This window comes from Eretmochelys imbricata, chromosome 26 (genome assembly GCF_965152235.1).
Source record: "Eretmochelys imbricata isolate rEreImb1 chromosome 26, rEreImb1.hap1, whole genome shotgun sequence".
Taxonomy (NCBI): Eukaryota; Metazoa; Chordata; order Testudines; family Cheloniidae; genus Eretmochelys; species Eretmochelys imbricata.
In genome coordinates this window covers 5,351,884-5,373,098 of record NC_135597.1, presented here as the reverse complement: position 1 = coordinate 5,373,098, position 21,215 = coordinate 5,351,884, and the positions used below count along the sequence as shown (strand labels likewise).

Sequence of the window (21,215 nt, the reverse complement as noted above, 5' to 3'; positions counted from 1 at the left end):
CTTCCTTGTGGAAGTTGGATTGTTAAAAATGTTAAATTGGAGAAAAAAAGTCAGCATTGAGAGCGTTGTGAGAACAGTGCGATTTTATGCCATGCTAGGCTCGTCTGGAAGAGAGTCCCACAGTTTGGGACTGCTGAAAAAATTCAATCTTCTGCCTGTAAAGCTACGCTCTTGTGGGCAGGGACTGTCTTTTGACCATGTTTATACAGCTTCTAGCCCAATGGCTCTCTGATTACGATTGGAATAGCACCCTGAGACCCCAGTGTAAATATTTGCTAATAATCATGGGATGGGATGTTTCTACAGATATGTCAAGCCACGATGTTCCACATAATATCTGTGAGGATCTTCTATAATCCACCGCCCCACATCACACACACTTTTAAAACCTTCCTTTGTCACACACCAACTCAGATCTCGCACTCTGCAGCCAATGAGCTGTAGCCAGTCTTTCTCCACTTCTTCACTGAAGCTATGTCGGCCAGCCAGAGCAATGAGAGGTTCCCCACGCTTAGTCTCTTTTCTTAGCGGTACTACTCTGATGGCTGCCAGGAAATCCCAGGCAGAGCATGAAAAATAACCCCCTCTCCTCCCTGTTGGATTTTAAAGGATCTCAAGGTTGGTACAGCCAAAATTAATGACCTAAAAAAAAAAAAACCAGATACACCCAAACTGATTAACTGATAGTTTTCCCATACTAAAGGGTCCAAATTCAAAATTAAAGGTCCTGATGGTCCTGGCTTAATATAAAAGATTGGTATTTAAACAAACCAGGCAATTTGTCACACTCGCAGTAACGCAGCTGCAAGTGTGGTGAGGTGCACATAGCCCCAGTTTAATGGGTAGTCATCCTGCTTCTCATTTTGGATGAATCATTTGGATTTGGGGCTTTGACAGAAGAATTACATACTTGGAATCCTAAAGTTCTGCCACATTATTTAATACTTACAGTTGTGACAAAGTTCCTCCTCTACCTTTGGTGGGTCTTGCGCTTATTGGTGGATTTGCTCGCTTTGGAGCTTCACAACAGCCCTCAGTTTGGTCGTTTTCATGAACCCACAGTCCAGGTCGACCCCTCCTGTGTCTGACCAGGAGTTGGGATGTTTTTGGGGGGGGGGGGGGGGGGGGAGAACCTGGGCCCGCCCTCTACTCTGGGTTCCAGCCCAGGGCCCTGTGGAATGCAGCTGTTTAGAGTGTCTCCTGGAACAGCTGTGCGACAGCTGCAACTCCCTGGGCTACTTCCCCATGGCCTCCTCCCAACACCTTCTTTATCCTCACCATAGGACCTTCCTCCTGGTGTCTGAGGATGCTTCTACGCCTCAGTCCTCCAACAGTCCGCATTCCCACTCTCAGCTCCTAGCGCCTCTTGCTCCCAGCTCCTTACATGCGCACCACAAACTGAAGTGACCTCCTTTTTAAACCCAGGTGCCCTGATTAGCCTGCCTTAATTGATTCGACCAGCTTTTTGATTGGCTGCAGGTGTTCTAATCAGCCTTAATTGTCTCCAGAAGGTTGCTGATTGTTCTGGAACCTTCCCTGTTACCTTACCCAGGGAAAAGGGACCTACTTAACCTGGGGCTAATATATCGGCCTTCTCTTACTCTCCTGTAGCCATCTGGCCCAACCCTGTCACATAGCACACCATGAGTGCCAGGCACTTTACAGAAATCAAAATGACAGTCCCTATCATGAAGGGTTTACAATCTCATATGGGACAGTTATTAAGACAGGTTGATTTTTAGATTTATCAACTTTAACAGGCCATACATACTAGAGCTCTTGAGTAGCAACAGCTAATGCAGTGGAAGCAGAAAAATAGCTACACACTTGCCCTGGTTCTCAGAGCATTATATGGCAACTCATGCACAACAAGAACACTCCGATCACACCAGGTTTTTGGTTCTCCCCCCGCCCCACTTTATTTTTAAAGGTGTCCCTGACCTGTAAAAACCTTGTGACATCTGTGATCACATTTCTGAAGACATATTCATCCTTCTGACAGTCAAACCAGCCCAACTTTGTGATCCTGGCATATAACTGAATTAGTGCTTGCGTTACAAAAGTTGCCAACTTTGGCCTGGTGGCAAGGTAGTTGAGCACATAGTTCCCTGCAAGACAAAAAAAAGAAGAATAAAAATAAGGAAATTCCTAGACAAAGAGACTGTTAAGCTGAACATAAGGTTGTGAACCTGCATTAGGAAAAATATCTTTATACAGCTTACATCGAAACACAGGAAACAAATCACCATGTTGAAAGCATGTAAATGCAGTTATGGTATCCAGACAACCATAACTGACCTTTTATTCAGGTCTTTTTTGACAGACTAGTCACAATACAATACACCAAGGGTCTGGAGGTTCTAGAGATATGAAATTGTGGGTGGGTATTCATGTAAAACAGATTCTTCCCACCCAAAAGTGTGTTATTTTGTATTAGAAGAGGAATTCAGTCCTTTGTAAGAACATGTCTGGCAAGAACTGCTGAAAGGTTGAAGGACCTTTCCCTCAGGACAGGCTCCCCCAACATCAGGGCATTCCGTTGTCCAGGGAGAAAGGAGAAGCTGACTAACTCTGGCTTGGTAAAGCACCGATGACACGCTTTCTCAGGGACCCCAGACGGCAAGTCACCTTGCTATCCCACTCCTGCATCCAGCGTGACAGAGTCTTGTGCGTGGTAGCTGGGTGTCAGTCCTTCAGCCATTCTCACACACTTCTCAGGGCTCTGCAAGCCCTTACTCAGCCTTGCAGGTTAACAATAGGTGCACCCCAGGCCACGAACCACCCTGAAAAGATCCCTCTCACCGGACACTCACAGTAATTAAAAGGTTCACTACTCCCAGGTGAGCAGTACATACACACTAGCTTGTTTGATTCAGCTGAGTATCAGCTCTAACATAACACAGCACTGTAATCTATGTATAGTAAAAACAAATGTAAGTTTATTAACAAAGGGAAAGATTTAAGGCACAGTTTGCACAGACAAGAAAAACAACGGGTTACAAGTAAAAGAAAAGTATGAAATGCTTGCACTAGGCTAAGACTAAACTTTAACAGGCTGAACTTGTCTAGAGCAATTTGTCACCTATGGTCTTTCTTGCAGCATTTCAACCAAGGTTGGTTGAGATCCTGTTTTCTTTGATACAACTGCACTGCAGCGTCACTCGCTCAAGTGCAAGATAAAAGAGGGATCCTTGTGCCTCTCTCTCTTATACCTCAGAGTCAGAAAGACTGCATGTGGTTTACTTCCTTGTGTGCTGGCGCCAAAGTGCCCCCCCCAAGTTTATTTTGCATCCCCCCCTTGATCTATTTTTCCTGTTGATTCTCATGTGTAAATGGGGCATCTTTTGTGCTGGACTTTACAACGTTTGAATTACATATAAACAAACGAGGTAGGTGATTCCACTTCCCTTGTCTGGCAAAACCTGCTTGCCAACCGTGGCTGGGAGACAGATTCTAAAACATTTTCAGTATGTATATACAAACAACTTTTTAAATATCACCAGGGCATACATCACATAACTATTATGAGGATCCATATGACATAAGCTTCCATTTTACACCTCACACATACTATGAAAGCGGTGCGTTAGGAGTAGAAAGTTTGTAAGGCCTGATAAGAGATGTTGTTACAGAACAGTAAACCTTTTGCCAGTTGGGCAAAGAAGAGTCCCTACGGTCACAACCACACAAAGAAAAGGAGATACCATAGTTACTCTCCCAACAAGACACTAGTCAGAAATAGGCTTCTACCCTATCCCATCAGAATGACTCTCTCACAGGAACTACTGCAAGTGACAAGCGGAGTCCCACAAAGCATTCTCAATTCTGAAACCATATCTGCCATTCTCTGTCCGATGGGGCTTGCACACATGTTCAGGGTCTGATTGCTATATTCGGCATTGGGAGGGAATTTTCCCCCTAAACAGATTGGCAGACACCCTTTGTTTTTTGCCTTCCTCTCCTGCATGGGGCATGCATCACTTGCAGGTTTAAACTAGTGTAAATGGTGAATTCTCTCCAATTGGAAGTCTTTAAATCATGATCTGAGGACTTTGGTAACTCAGCCAGAGGTTATGGTCTATTACACGAGCAGGTGGGTGATGTTCTGTGGCCTGCAACGTGCAAGAGGTCAGACTACATGATCACGATAGTCCCTTCTGACGTTAATGTTTATGAGTCTATATCCTTGGAAGAGACTGCCCAAGTGTCCTATTCATTCTCCCTTCCTTCCCTAAAAGGAGTGCATCAGTGCAATCAGACCTGCTCTATCACTCTTTAGCACAGATCACTGTCTGGAAAGACAGAACATACAGTAATCTGTGGTCACAATCAGGGTTTACTTTCAGCCTTGGATTACTAGAATTCTAGGTTTTCCAAGTTGCTTTCCACCTTGGCCCACTCTTTAGCGCTGACTAGGATCAGAGCTGTGGCTGAGCTCCTTTGATAGCAGCAGAGCTGCGAAGCTTACCAGTCTCAGTTCAATGCAATTTCATACAGACAAGAGAACAGGAAAGTTATCCCTGTACTGGGTCACAGGCAAAAAGCAGACTTTAGCCAGTATCTGTCTCCAATGTCTTGGGAGACAATGAACAGAAAGAAATCCCTCCCTTCTTCTCCCCCGCCCCGGGCGAAGCAGAAGAACAAAAAAGGGCAAATACAAAATAATCACCTTTCCTAATAACTGGATTAATTAAGATACCCCTTGCTATAAGGAACAAGTAGGGAAGAGAAGGAATTAGGAGATGAATAGCCTAATTTATAGAGAATTGAGTTACTATCTTAAAATTTGTTCAATCGTAAGACCACACATTTGTGATTACTTTGAACCTGGATAACTCCTATCTATCTGGCATTCAAACCCAGTACTCTCTGGGATAGGAAAAGATTATCTGACAGCAAAGGTGCCTTTTCACTATACGTTTGAGGCTACCAGTGTCCATAAATCTTAGTAGCTCGCAGAAAGACTTCCTGTCACAATGTGGTACTGTTAATTAGTCATTATCCATAGTATTTGCTTGCTATGCCAATGGCTTGGCTAGAGAAAAGAAAGACTTCTACTTACGAATGTCTATTCGCTGTTCCAATGGCAGAGGATTGTTTGTTCGTGACACAAGTTTTGTAAGGCATGTAGCTGCCAATAATTGGGAGTAGGAGGACTGTAAAGAAACGACACAACAAGCAGCAGTTTAATGTAAGTTTCAGTATAAAAGAGGCCACAGCAGAAGACAAGGTGGTTGTGCACTGCGTTAACCCAATAACTTTCAGGTCTCTGAAAACTTGGGCTTCAATATTAGCTCAGTTCACAAGTCTAAATGCTCTTGACTGTCTTAGTTCCTTGTTTCTGTATACACCAAGTTTATCCAAAATATTTTAAAAAGAACATCTAGAAGGCAAAAGATAACCGGGTGACAGCAGCAGCAGCATGACATACCCCCCCCCCACCTGTGTGCCCCCACATAAGGGTAGAGAGAATTATGGCAAGCAGGAAGGAACAAGTGCCAATAGCAATATGCTGCAGGCGAGTGTTACTGCACGCTCAGTCCTAGATTTTACACAAACACTTCAAACTCTTCCACTTGACTACAAAACAGGTTAGTTTTCCCTCCCCCTTCATATTTTATTTATATATCATAAAGAATAGCACTCGGACCAATGGACATTACTAATTTAATCTAGGGAATAGGATACAGATAATGTGAGTGAACCATCAGAAATCCTAGGCTGTATGAGATTCTATGAATTGCGGGCAGTATAATTGAAAGTGTTTCTTGTGTTAAATAATACCCAGTACTACAAAAAGGATTTGCCTCTATAACCTATTCCAAGAATCCAAGAGACCAGAAACCCATTTATAATAATATGCCCAAAGAGAGTTTAATGTAAGTGAGTCAGATCATCCAATTTGTGCATCAGCTTTACAAAATGGCAATCTGACACAGACTACAGATACAAAACGGGTTATATTCAAAGTAATATAGAGACTTCCCATAAAAATTGACCCCTCCTTTTTTCCCTGTGCTAGTTGCTGGTTCCTCCATGGTCAACACAAATGCAATTTGAAACCCAGAGGTTAATTTATTTTTTATTCCAAAGAAATTAAGGAGTCCACACACAAAAAACTTACAATACAAAGAGATAAATAATTCAGCTCTTGTGTTCAGCTGGGACTACACTGCACAGTGCCCCATCTCATTCTGGTTCCTTGATCCTTTGAGACAGGGTGGCTAATGCTTCCTGATTTTTTGTGAGTAAGGCACTGATCTAATAGACTCAAAGGGCTGAATGCACATTGGGCCATAAGTCAAGCCTCAAAAGGTCCTGTGACCAAGCAATTTTAAGCATAATTTATCCTGCCACAAAGTGAATCAAGTGACCACTTAGAAGGGGAAAAAAAGTACTGTAAAGATAAAAATGGTTATTTCCTCTGGTTGAAATTGTTGCTAGATTGCTTTGAGGACATTATTGGAGAGGCTAACCTTTGCTTTAAGAGATTCTTAGTAGTAAGATAAAATGGCCCAAAGCAAACGGCTGTTTTAATCCCATCTGAGTCTCAGATCTCATGCTGGGATTTTAATCTTTGATCACATCTTCCAAGCTATTTTAGAACTCCTAAAGCAGTGGAAATAAGAAAATCTGCCTTTCAGAGTTAACGTTGTATTCTTAGATCAGGCTGCATAATGGGTTGGCCCATAAGATTAATCAAGAACTCATCTATCAAAAGACAGGTTCTTTTCATGTGATTCACACTATAAACAGACGCACGGACAAAACTGGAATGATCGTGCAACAGTAGCTCTCCTGCTAGAAGTGTTAGTGACACTTTAGCCCAAATTCACACACTGTTTCCTAGCATGGTTATAGAGTCCTACTTTGTGTTCCCACTCACAATAACCCCTTCCACACTTCATCTCCCCACAACCCACCCAACAACTAACAACTACGCTATATCAAGTCTGAACCACATTTCATAACTCTGTTTAAGCATACTTATCTTTGTGGATTAGATGTGCTTTAGGATCTAAGCAGGATTCCTCAAAAGGGAAACCTCTTAGTGGGTACACTCCAATTTTTTCTAAACCAATAGAAAACGCAGGACCAACGGAAGGTTTAAGTCTGGTATGCAGAAGACGTTCGTGAATATTACACGTTCCAGCTTACTGGGTATGCAGAAACTAATGTGCTCCCTGTTTCATTCAGAGCATTCACCCAAAATGTCAAAATTTGAATGCCAGTTCGTTTGAATCTGATTATTATTATTTTCTACGTACACTTCCTCTTTCAAGGAGGAGCTGGCACTTGCTCAGACAGTCCGGGCTGTTGGTGAACTCGACCAAGGCTTTTTCTGCCTGGAGCCGCGTTGCGGTGTCTGTAGTTTCGTACAGCTGCTTGCACAGGTTCTCGAGCTGGGCTAGGCTCTGTAATGGAATGACCACGGGGGGGGGGGGGGGGGGGAGAAAAAAAAATCAGTTAAAACAATGTTTCTTTTTACAGGTTTGTTCGGGAGCGACTCGGCCGTGCAATCTCTCTCATCCGTTTTAAGGAATGAGTGTGTTGAAATCATACCTGGCTTTTCAGCGTATGCTACTTTTTTAGACGTTTCATGGCCATCTTCACCTGAATTAGGCACAAAACAATTGCTGCTTGATGGGCACATGAGAAATCCCCCCCGCAAGAGTCACAGATATCCTGCTAGACACCCTGCCTAAGAACATGTCTTGCACCATCTCCCTACCCTTCCCTAGCATTTTGCAAGAGAGCGAATTCCAATGCTCTGCCACTCACTCCCATGAGTTCAACTTTTATCCAGAGCATGGCCTTTTTCTTCATGTACTGAGGATGGTCAGGAGCCTGGGTTCTATTCCCAACTCTACCACATGCCTCTTGAGTGAGCTTTAATAAGTCACATCTTTGTATCTCTGGTCCCAATCCCACAGTAAGCTCCGTGCATATGGAGTCATATGCCTGCATGGAACCCCACTGACTTCAACGGGGTCTGCCCACCAAGCAAGGACAGGATCAGAGTCCTAGTTTCCTCACTTGTAAAATGGGGCTATAACACTTACCTACGATGCAGGGTTACCAAGAGGCTAAAGCCATTAGCTTGTAAGTCAGATCTTTTTATAGAGGGAGTTATGCAATCACCATGCACATCTATGTTTCTCTATTATAATAATAAAAGTAGGATACGGATTTTTTGAGGGGCGGAGAAAGAGGGGCAATCTGAACCAATTCTGCAATATTCCTTGAAAAGTAAAGAAGCCTGTACCACCATGGGACACCATAAAAGGCTCGTTCACCTGCACATCTACCAAAGTGATATATGCCATCATGTGCCAGCAATGCCCCTCTGTCACGTACATTGGCCAAACCGGACAATCTCTATGCAAAAGAATAAATGGACACAAATCAGACATCAAGAATTATAACATTCAAAAACCAGTCTGAGAACACTTCAACCTCCCTGGTTACTGAATTTCAGACCTAAAAGTCGCAATTCTCTAACAAAAAAATCCTGCAAAAACAGACTCCAACGAGAAACTGCAGAATTGGAACTAATTTGCAAACTGGACACCAGTTATTAGGCTTGAATAAAGACTGAGAGTGGACGGGTCATTACACAAGGTAAAAACTACTTCTCCATGCTAATTTTTCCCCTATTATTACTCACACCTTCTTGTCAACTGTTTGAAATGGGCCATCCAGATTATCACTAAAAAAGTTATTTTTCCTCCTGCAGATAATAGCCCACCTTAATTGATTAGTCTCATTACAGTTGGTATGGCAACACCCATTTTTTTATGTTCTCTGTGTTATACATCTTCCCACTGTATTTTCCACTGCATGCATCTGATGAAGTGGGTTTTAGCCCACAAAAGCTTTATAGCCAAATAAATTTGTTAGTCTCTAATGTGCCACAAGTACTCCTCGTGGTTTTTTGGGTTTTTTTGGTGGACACAGACTAACATGGTTACCACTCTGAAACCTGTCACCAATTCCTTCAGTTACCAATGCTCCCATCACATCAGCCTTTCAAGATATAACAAGTTACAGAGCTTCCTCCAGGAGAATCACTAACGTAGTTCCAAATAATAGCTATACCAGGAGCACATTCATAATCATTTTTGCTGCTTCTTCTGCTTTCAGACTACACACAAGCAGCTTTCCATTATACCCAATTCACTACTGGCCAGGGAGCAGGAGTAATTAGGTGTCTTGTTGAACAGGTGGCTACCGTATAATAGCATCATGTATTGCTGCCATGACAGCCTGCCAGACTGAACATACTCCTGAAGGTACCCTCCTATCCCCCTAATCTTTACTGTCATTCTTGCCTCTAAGCTTTGGTCTTTGCTCTCAGAATAAACTACTCCCTGCACACACTAAAACCTCTCTACTAAGAAGGTCCTTAGAATTACGCTGAAGTTATTTAAAAGTACAGATTATTAGCACAGCTTCCCCTCTACCATACATGTCCTCCTCCTCCAGAGTAAGACTGGAAGCATTCTGTGCTTCATAAACGTTAATTTATTTGCTACCAAAGAATTTCTAATATTAAATTTTCAACTTGTTTTCCTCCCTTAAGTTCAAGCATTTGTGCCTGGGGCTGAAAGATCAGGAACACAGAACACTGCATTACAGAGATGTTTTATCAGGGGAGGAACTGAATAGTCTAGGGGAAGAGAGAAAGAACTTCTTGAGGGGTAGGAGATGAGATGGGATCAGTAAAAAAAGGCTGAATGCTTGAGAAGGAAAACCTAGTGTGTTATTCCAAGTATATTTATATAGCCTTTGGCAGCATAACTCCTAACTCCTCCCCCTCCCAACCCAGATGGCTACTGGTAAGCAATGAATCTCTGAGCTGCATGGTTCGTTTAAGGTCTTGGTTTTGACCTATGACAGCCCTATGTGGCTTGAGACCTGCTTGCTGGAGAGACCCTCCCTTCCCATTCAATACTGACACAGACTGAGGTCAGCAGAAAGAAAAGGAGTACTTGTGGCACCTTAGAGACTAACAAATTTATTTGAGCATAAGCTTTTGTGAGCTACAGCTCACTTCAACTGGAGTACCCCCTCCTCTATTTAAGAAACAGTTGCCAGTAAGATAGTCTCTATGAAAGGCCATCAATTACTCAAATTTCAGAATTTATTCCTCCTTCCTCCATCCCATAATCCAAAATGGATTACATCTGTGCAAGTCCCGTCCATTTACTCAGGTTTCTGTGGAACGAAAGACATGACAACAGCTGACATTTGTGGGTGAAATGGGGTGTTATGAGTTTGATTTTATCTCTGGTTCCAGAGGAGATTATTTTGATCAATTCTTAGACTATTTTAATTGAAGTAAAAGCTATCTAGAGCTCATATGGGATGTATATTTCAAGACAGTTTCCCTGTGAAGGTAGTCCCTGACTATTTATATTATTATTTCAAATTTCTGGAGAATCTAATTTCTCTTCCACCCCTACGTTTATTGTGGTTACCCTGCAATGTAATGCAAAGGTGGGGACACACTTGTTTGTTGGAGGATTTTGTCTCAGATCAGCTTCTTTCTTGAGAATTTAAGTCTATGAGCTGGTCTACTTTAGAAAAGTTGCACTGGTGTGACTAAATGAATTAAAAAAAAAAATCAATGCATACCCCTAACATTCAAGTACTTAAACTGGTTTAAGCCTCACTTAAATTGATTTAGCTTAATTCACTACATTTACCAATTTATAATGATTTACCTTAAGGAAGGTTTAAACTGATTTAAGTGCATCTATAGAGGTTTGCATTGGTGGAGTTAAAATTAATTTTAAATCCATTTAATTCTATTGGTGTAACTTGTCTAATATACATTAGCCCTATCTACACTGATTTCAGTTTGTATTTGTAAGTGATGACCTTTTGTTTAAAAAACAAAAACACAAAACAAGAACACTGTTCATTACCTGTTGTTGAGCAAAAGGTTGTAGTTTCATTTAACGGTCTAAGTTTAGTTTCCTTGAAACAAAAGCTGCCACTGTGCTCTCAAATACACGGGCATGTGCAATGCTATGTCTGCTGTAAAAATTGCTTACCTCACTCCCATGTCTCAGATCAAGATTAAGATTTGAGGCTGCTCTGATCTGGTAGGAGAACGCTGGCTCCCTTCACAGGCACATACTCATGCGGCCTCAGAGATCAGTTTCACATTGTCTCAAATAATCAAGAGGAAAATTTCCACTAATCAAATCCCAGAAAGTATTTTGAAATCTACTTCGTTTTCAAGTTTTAAGTAGCTCTTTTTAACCTCATACCCAAACCTATCAATTCAAGAGGTTTAACTCCAGACACAGTTCTTTCTGCCCAAGGGTCTACTGAACAAGAGAATCACAAATCCTAGCATCTCACCAAATGAGAAGCCAAGGATATATTGGCACAGAGTTTAAAATGAGGACTGCTGAGCTAAGTGAGAACACATTGCAATAAAAGATAAGGTAAGTGGCAATGAAGTCAGCTTTATTACAGTACAATCCAACTGGTATATCCCAATGGAAAAAATAATGTACCAATTAAGCAATCGAAGGCTCATTGGGAATGTGTCATTCTGGAAGATGTTCACTTATTTCCAAGAATTGCTTTATAAATAATGTCCACAGCACTGAAGTATAACAGCAAAACTAGCTTACTGCGGTGCAGGACTTTAGGCAGGACACTCATACCACTGATGTTCAAACCAAAGTAGGCCAGTAATAACCTCTCCTTTCTGGGGGCAAACATTAAAGGATATTACACTGGGGATTAACACACACGTCCTCCTTCCCACTTTGGAAGCCTGGGTTCAGGTAGTGGTGAAAGTTACAAGTGTAATGAGTTAGATCATTTTAGTCTCATATCACTAAATCCACAGTGCACTTTGTAACAATGCAGAAGAATCAGAAATCTTGGCTCACGAGAAATCTAGCAATGAAGTAGCCGCAGGTGCTGCAGGGTAACATTACAGTGCCTCACTAGAGCTGTATGGGGAGAGCTTGAAAAGCTCCTGTTCATACTATGCCTTGCCTTTGAGAGCACTCTCAATAGGCCTCTTTCACAAGCACCAAGTTAGTCAGGGTTCATGTACACTATCCCTAGTCTGACCTCCTTTAGAGGACAGGCCACCCTCACCTCCCCATCCCACGAAACCCAACCACTGAAATTAGACCAAAGTATTGCAGCCCTTAGAAGAGTAAACTATCATGTGCCATAGGCAGAGAACAGAAGAGATGGAGCTGCACCAATTCTTGAGGTCCCTGCAACGGCAAAATTCCAAATGTGGTTTTATTTATTTCTAAGTCATGGTAACGTTGTTTAGGGGTCCATCACCACAGAAAGCATACATTAGAAAACATTACTGTTAAGTGAAAGGTCTCATTTAAATGGAATGAAAGTCATTAGGCAGCCACTTATCCTTAAATGGGACTCTTGCCAAGGATGTAAAAATCTGGGGTGAAATTCTAGCCCCATTAAAATCAGTAAGAGTTTTGCCAGCGACTTCCATGGAGACAGAATTACACTCTTGGTGAGTGCTTTTGTGTTTGTTTTTTTATGATGAATGAGGCAGATCTGAAAGTTACATGTTCTTTCAAATTTAGAAGCATCAGGAATAGAGAGTCTGGTCTTCCCTAGTTTTGTTGGAGGCCCAGTGGGAGTAAGAAAAGAGGTTTATTTTTTGAATTAATATCTTAATTTTAGGGGAACAGATATTCAGTCTTTAAACACAGGCTTCCTTTATTCAGTGTGTTACTAAGTCAATGAAGTTAAAATAGGTGTTACCATATACAATCCACCAAAGAGTTTTAACCTCATTAAAAATCATTTCCCTCTTAACAGTTCAATTTTCAGTCTTGCCTTTTGTGCCATCATTTGCATCAGCTCTGCAAACATCATAGTCTTCCAGCCAAGACAGGATAAGAGTTTCTAAAACACTAAACAAAAACACCCTGTGGAGAATGAGGGAGATGGCTCAGTAATTTATTAAGAATCCCCTACGTACTTCAGTTTACCGCTGATTTTTGCCTGTCTCTCTCCACTCATCTAAGTCAAAGGAGGCAGTTAGGCAGAACAAAGCAGGAACCTAAATAATGAAATAAGACACCAATGGTAAACAACTACAAGGGAGTTAAGACAACAATGGCTGGGCCAGTAAGTGGGAAGATGCTATTTTCCAGACGACAGGCAGAGTTACGGGTTACCAATGCTGAAAGTGTAAGATGGAAAAAGAGACTACAGTTAAAAAGACAACTTGAAACAAGGATGCGGATACTGATTGTCAGTAGCTGCCTGGGGGTGGGGTGCTGACAGAGAAACTGCAGCAAGCAAACTGACTATCCTCAGCTAGAGATGGAAGTAACGGGTGAGTAGAGCTTACCAAAGCTTGCAAGGAAAGATTAAGGTTTAGGTAAGAGGAAATACATGCATAAGTCTTTGCTTTAACCCATCTCTCTGCTGTGTATCCTTGGGTAAATAAATACTTGTCTTTGAAGAAGCCGTGAGAGTCACTTTAATCGGTTGCTAGTCCCAGGCTCCCAGAGGGAAAGGGCTTACAAGTGCCAAACAGGTGCTGGATGGACCTGATGTAAAGTTGGTCAACACGGGACTGCAGCTCAGAGACCCAGTCTAGGAATGGGAGGACTTCAGGGTTCCACCCAGAGAGAGAGGTGAAGATAGTGAAATCTGTCAAAGGGGTGCACTGGAGAGGATCTAAAAGGGATCTAAAGCGCAGCTTGCCTCGTGTCTAGGCAGCCCCAAAACCTTGCTTCCCCCCAGATTTTGAAGAGATAGCCTATTGTATATACACATCATAAAGCAACCAATTTTTTTCTGCTTCGTAAATCACCTGTAACTTACTTCAACATATCCAGGTATTGGATTAGATATTATACATTAATGTGCACCAAAATAACCACTGCAGAACAGGGAAAGTGAAGGATGAAGGGGAGGCTTTTATTTGGCATTTCCTTGCATTTGTCAGTTAGAAGCAATGCCTGAATAGTAGTTTTATTGTTAATCTGCTCAAACACCAAGAAAACATCCACAGAAGGCAGTACGCCAATGAGATCATTCTCTTCGATGAAAATCTTATTGACTAATTTAAGACGAGTTTCACGGATGGATATTTATGCCCTCACACTGGTAAAGTAATTACATGAATAAATGGACTCTCTCAACAGCCCTTGTGCTGCATTCTAGGTTTACAGTGGTGAATCGTAAGTGAACCTCAATCTTTGTGCCTTAGTTTACTCATTTGGAAAATGAGCACTCACCTCACATGTTTTGGAGAGAATAGATTGCAATGCAAAATTAAATGTTAGCCAAATGATTGCTGAGACACCATTAGCTATCACAGTATAGCCATCACAACAGGGTACAGGTAGACATGTTCTCTTGCACAAATAGAGCACTGCCATACAACTGTCATAAGAGAAATTTTTGATGTTCTGTTGTTGAAATGGTCGACTAATAAGCCATTAGGAGATCACTACCAGTAACAACCCTCCATAATTCAGGCAAACTGCCCGGAGAGCAGGAAAAGCAGCACACAATGTTGGGGTTGGTTGTGAAGTTCTGGCCAGAGACCTCTTACACTAGCGCCTGTAGCATATTAGCCACTAGTGAGTTTTAGACAGACAACTATCTGTAAACTTTTTACCAACAAATAGTTTATACAGAAAACTGCTTTATCAGTCTGGGATACACTGATAAAAATAAAACAAAATCTGAAAACCCCAAGGCTTGAGCTCCTCAAACAAGGCTCAAGTTAGAATTTAAAGTTAGTATTTACTCTTCAGTTCCATAAACAATTTTAATCCCTCAGATTTGAGACATTTCTGTGCTGATATCACATTTTCCTCCCTTATTTACGAAGTCTGAAAGCAGAACAGATTAAAGATGTAACTAAATTAAAAATAGGGAAGTCAGAGGACATTTAACCATGGATTCCTCTTTGGCCTAAAATGCAAGGCATCCTTCTCTGAATCCACAGTGTTAGAAAGTGGCATCAACAAGACATTCTAAAGGGACTATCCCTGACAGGTGTTTGTCCAACCTGTGTTCGAAAAACCTCAACTGATGGGGATTCTACAACCTCCCTTGAAAGCCTATTCCAGAGCTTAAGCTATCCTTATAGTTAAGGAAGTTTTTCCTAATATCTAACCTCAAATCTCCCCCTTGCTGCAGATTAAGCCCATTACTTCTTGTCCTACCTTTAGAAGACAGAGAACAATTGATCTCAGTCCTCTTTATAACAGTCCTTAACATATTTGAAGACTGCTACTAGGTCCCTTGTCAGTCTTAGTTTCTCAAGATTAAACATGCCCCCTCCTTCCCCCAAATCTTTCTTCCTAGGTCAGGTTTTCTAAACCTTCTATCATTTTTCTTATTCTCCTCTAGACTCTCCAATTTGTCCACATCTTTCCTGAAATGCAGTGCCCAGAATTAGATACATTAGTCCAGCTGAGGCCTCTCCAGTGCCAAGTAGAGAGGGACAATTGCTGTGTCTTACATACAACTCTCCTGTTAATACATCCCAGAATGATGATATTTGCTTTTTTCGCAGCTGCATCATATTGCCTACTCATTCAATTTGTGATCCACTATAAACCTTAGATCTTATTCAGCAGTACTACCACGTAAGCCAATTATTCCCCATTCTGTAGTTGTGCATTTGATTTTTCCTTCCTAAATGAAGTACTTTGCACTTGTCTATTGAATTTCATCTTTGTGATTTCAGACCAATTCTCCAGTTTCTCAAGGTTGTTTTGAATTTGAATCCTGTCCTCCAAAGTGCTTGCAACCCCACCCATCTTGGCATCATCTGCAAATTTTATAAGCTCTATAAACTTTATATGCTCTACTCCATGACCCAAGTCATTAATGAAAATATCAACTAGTGCTGGATCCAGGATTGACCCCTGCAGGTCCCTCTAGATACATCCTCCCTGTTTGACAGCGAGCCATTGATAACTACTCTGAGTAGGGTCTTTCAACCAGTTCTGAACCCATCTTATAATAATTTCATCTAGACTACATTTCCCTACTTTGCTTATATCATCATGTGGGACTATGCCAAAAGCCTTACTAAAAATCAAGATGTGATAGATCTACTACTTCCCTGTCAAAGAAGAAAATTAGATTGGTTTGGCATGATTTGTTCTTGACAAAGCCATGCTAACTATTCCTTTTAACCCTAGTATCCGCCAGGTGCTTACAAATTGATTGTTTAATAACTTGTTCCAGTATTTTTCCAGGTATCCAAGTTAGGCTGACTGGTCTATAATTCCCAGGTCCTCTTTGTTCCCCTTTTTAAAGTTAGGTAGTATGTTTGCCCTTCTTCAGTCTCTGGGACCTCAACCGACCTCCAAGAGTTCTCAAAGATAATTGCTAACGGTTCTGAATTAGATTCAGCCTGCTCTCAAATACCTGAGGATGAATTTCATCAGGCCCTGCTGATTTGAATACATCTAACTTATGTAAGTATTCTTTAAGTGGTTCTTTCCCTATTTTGGCTTGCGTTCCTTCCCGAGTTGTTAATATTAACTGTGTTGAGCATCTAATCACCATTAACCTTTTTAGCGAAGGCTGAAGCAAAATAGGCATTAAACACCTCAACGTTCTTGATGTCACCAGTTATTAGCTCTCCTTTGCCGCTAAGTAGAGGACCTACACTTTACTTCATCTTTCTCTGGCTCCTAATGTATTTAAAGAACATCTTCTTATTGCCTTTTATGTCCCTAGTGAGGTTTAACTCATTTTCGTGTCTTAGGTTTTCTGCAAGATCTTAATACACAACGACATTGAACCCAATTCCCAGCTACTGAAGTCAGCATAGCTCCATTGGCTTCAATAGAGCTATGACAATGTACACAATCTGAATATGAACCTGTATATGAACTATTAAACATTGACCTAACATTCTATTTCCAAAATTAAAAACAAAAGGATACACTTAAAAAAAAAAAAGGATTGACAACCAACTGTATATAGTTTCACACTACTGTCCATTCTTTAATATTTTGTTAGAGGCCTGGATATAACATTTCCCTCCTAATAAATGGCCTCTCTGCCTTCTGGCAAATATTGATTCTTCTCCTCCAGCGTTCTGAACTTTGTTGAAATAAACTTGGCTCCTTTTGTTTAACACCATTTTCCACTTATGACAAATCATCCTTGTTTGTACACAAAACTCGGTCAGTGTTAGCCTAGCACTCAGAATAAAGTTTGTTAGTTAACTGCTTCAGAACCGAAAACATACATACATGAGTGGTTGAGAAAAATCATGGTTATTCCATCTGTTTTCATTCTTTAAAAAGTTTCTCAGCAACAAAAAAGAAGATAAGGAATCAGGACCTTCATGATCTTGAACTTTTGAGGAAAGTTTCATGTTGGGCTGCCGATGTCCCTTTAATTAAAGAATAAGCTGTTGTTTTGTTTAGAATGACTAGCTATTACTAGCACCAACCTTGCAGGCAGCAGTACTGAAATTCCTGTTTTTAGTGATTGTTCACTGCTTAGCAGGTAGAAATGTAGGCCAGCTGGAGCCGAGAGGGAAAAGATTTTGGGTAGGTCTACAATGGAGATGGAAGGTCTGAGTTCCAGCTCAAGCAGACACACCTGCCTTTGCTCTGATCCAGGTAGTGCACCAAAAACAGAACGGTTGCTGTACGGTGTAAGGGGCTAGCTGCCCGAGTATGATCCCGTCTGAGACCCTAGGACTATATTCAGGGTAGCTACACTTCAGAGCTAGCACACTAACCATAGATCGAGCTTGTGTGATTATGTCTAAGTGAACTGGGAATTGCACCTTCCAGTTTTAGTGGAGACACACCCATAATCACTCTACAATTCCTGAGCATGTGTTGTGATGTATAACAAACGTAAAGCAGAGGTGAACATAGCAAAGAAAGATGAAGATTTGATTAATTTAAAACTCAATCAACAGGCAGAATTATTACCATTATCCAACCCCAAAAGAGTCTGCAAAAAACTGTCCTTTTTGGGGATGAAAGTTAACACACTGTCATGCCATTTAAACACACAAACCTTCCTTTCCACTTTGGAAGCCTAGGTTCGAACTGTAGCATAAGCCACAATGTGAAGTTGTTTTAGCCTCTGAAGGGCAATAAGTGCATTATCTATAAATTCAGAGTGCAATTTGGAACAATGCAGAGGAATTAGCAATCTACTCAGGAGAAACAGGAGGTGCATGAGAAAGTTGTGTGGGGGATGGGAAGCTTGCACAGCCTCTATTCCCAATGGCCCCCATTCAGAAAAGCATGTAAGCATGTGCTTGACTTTCCTATGCCTATGATCTTAGGAGCATCATCAATTCACTACTTTCACAAGCACCAGATTCAAACATTGAAAGAATTCCTGCCCATTCCTCTGGAGAGCTTTATTTTAATTTTGAGTCACAATGTTACTGTCGAGGTTTATCATCATATACAGTTTATGACATTAGAAGACACTGCCATTAAGTCGCAGGGCTTGTCTAACTTTCCTGAGTGTGTCCGTGCAAAGTGATTTAACTGTCAATTTAATGCACATCGGTTAAATTGTATTAAACTAAACCAGACTAAGGTCACTCTACTTCCAAATGACAACCTCCACATGGGGGTTTAGTGCACATTAGCTTCACATCTTTAGTTAATTCATCTTAACTTTGAGTGTCCCCATGTAGACATGCCTCACGTTAAAATTAGCCCGACACTCCCTTAGCTTGCCCAAAGTATCCAGGTGCAGAAGGGACATCTTGTAAGGGAATCTTTTAAGGCACATATATAGAAACACCGGAGCACAACAGAGCAACTGAAGGATGGAGTGGATGGCTGAACTTGGGATTTCCTTGTATGTGTCAGATTCAGTCCATGAATGGCAATAGTTTTTAATTGAATGTGCTCAGCAGCCAGAAAACATTTACAGTACAAACTGTAATCCAATCAGATGACTTTCTCTGATAAAAATCTTTTAGGTGCTATTTTAGAGAGATCCTCACTGATGGATATTTCTCTCGTTGCATGCCTTAACTAGATCACCTATTCCATTAATACGCAGAACACTTCAACTGTACTGATGCTATATTCCAAGTTTGCAAAGCTAAGCCTTCAGCATACTCTTCCAAAATTGCAGTGACTGAATACTGGAGTTTCTTCTCCCCTCCTCCAGCAGAGACTAAGAAAAATTAGACTAGCTTTCCTCTAGCAGTGACTACTTTTCTGGATGTCACATGATCTGCTGTTAGGAGCAAAAAATAGGTGGGGATTATTTAAAACTTCAGAGACTAGGCAAGATCTACTGTTTTTACCAAGATAAAAATACCATGTAGTATAGCAATTATGTAGAGCAGGAACCCTGTATATATTAGATAAGGGCTAAAGCGTGAGACAGCAAAGTATTCAAATGCTAGTTGAGTTCTAAAAGTTAAACACAAACGGAACTAAAATGAGTGGAAGGCACCAAAGTGAAGGGGACCCAAAAGAGAGGATGCCAAAAAGTTACAAACCACACCTTTCATTCAAGAAATGCTCTTTATAAACACTAAACACACTTGAGATTGGAAACTATCCATTTAACATGTATGGTAACAGAAGCAGAACAGTTAACTAACAGTGTCAAACGGAAGAGCATCCAGCAGTCCTTGCTGCTGATGTTCTGTTCTTGCCACTAGATGACACTTCTACTCAGCAACACACCACTTTGCAACAGTGTCACAGCAACTTAGGTTGCCAATTTGGACACAAAGAAGAGAGAAATTGAGTCATTCAAAGTAGTGAGAAGGTCATCAACTCTCTCCCCTGCCAATGCAGGATTGTTCCCAAAGTTATTTAGCACTCCCAGCATGTTAATATTAAAATCTTAACACATTAGTGTAAAATACTCTGTTGTAAACACTCTACTTAGACGCCTAAAGTATCCTATGTAAAAGTGGTAAAATGTCAAATTTCTCTCGTATTTCATACTGTGTTAAGTAAGGCCATAAGACAGCCTGAAACGTCAGTAATTTCTTAGGTGGAGTATTTGCTATAACCTCATGTTTCAACGTCTCTGATCTAGGAGTGAATTTTTCATATAACCACACCTCATGACAACATAGGACACTAGATGAAAAAGCAAACCGCTATCACATACACACTTGCTAACGATTCTGCACGCTCAGTTTCTCCGATTAAATTCTTAAGCATTTCCATTTTCTAGAAAATGATCTTTTAAGTTTTTCTCCCCTAGTCTTCCTATTACCTTTGCCGCATACAAATGGTCAGGATTACAATTTATTTGTAAACAAACATTTTATTGAACACACTGGATGCATGCTGAAGAATTTCCATGTTGCATGGATGGTATTTTCTAAATGAGGGGTGAAACTGATTATTCTAAGACTCATAAGTGAAATTTAACAATAATGTGTTGAGTCAGTAGCTATTCACACTCCTCAGTCCTGACCTACATCTAAAGAAGAATAGACTCAGAGCAGAAACAGCTGTAAAGAAAGTTGACTATAGCCCCATCCCCCATTTAACGGTATCTATTTCTTATTAGCTCATCACCCTGATATAAACAGAAGCCATGTGGGATTCTGTACAAGTCATACAATTTTAACAAGTCTGTTTGTACACCTAAAAACCTTAAAAATATGCAAAGATAAAAGAACATTTTTTCCTCTACCCTCCTGTACTCCCATTAAGCTAAATAAAATTTAAGTGTTGAATTTTAACTGCCAGGGTCCCCCATCAGGGCCGCAAAATGCTTTGAGATCCTCTGATGAAAGGTATTACACAAGTGCAACACACCATGGCACTGTCTGAAATAGCAAATTTCTTGATTCAAAGACATCATTCCATCTGTCGTATAACTCTTCTCACTGAGGAAGAAAAACACATGAAACCAACAAACTTGAGAAACAAATGAGCAGATACATTTACCTCCCTGAAAATGGATACGGAAGTTTTCTCTTGGGCCAAGATCACTGTAACATGCTCATAGGGCATGGCTACACTGGAAACTTTAAAGCACTGTTACGGGAGTGCTCCCACGGCAGTGCTTGGAAGTGCGAGTGTGGTCGCAAGAGAACTCTCCCAGCACTCCTGGTAATCCACCTCCACGAGGGGATTAGCTCCGAGCATGGCTCCCAGTGCTCAGCGCCTGTTTACATGAGCGCTTTAAAGCGCTCTGACTTGCTGTGCTCAGGGGGGTGATTTTTCACCCCCCTGAGCCAGCAA

General features: G+C 41.1%; 1 protein-coding gene across 2 annotated transcripts in view; it reads right to left on the bottom strand.

Moving 5' to 3' along the window:
* The window catches only part of XPO7 (exportin 7), a 71,542-nt gene that overhangs the window by 37,544 nt on the left and 12,783 nt on the right, over nt 1-21,215 (bottom strand). For both annotated transcript variants that reach the window (XM_077805860.1, XM_077805861.1), the window contains exons 2-4: nt 7,269-7,415; nt 5,063-5,156; nt 1,942-2,108 (exon numbers count right to left, since the gene is read on the bottom strand). In XM_077805860.1, the coding sequence (XP_077661986.1) occupies nt 1,942-2,108; nt 5,063-5,156; nt 7,269-7,415 (408 nt within the window). The remainder of the gene's footprint in view (nt 1-1,941; nt 2,109-5,062; nt 5,157-7,268; nt 7,416-21,215) is intronic.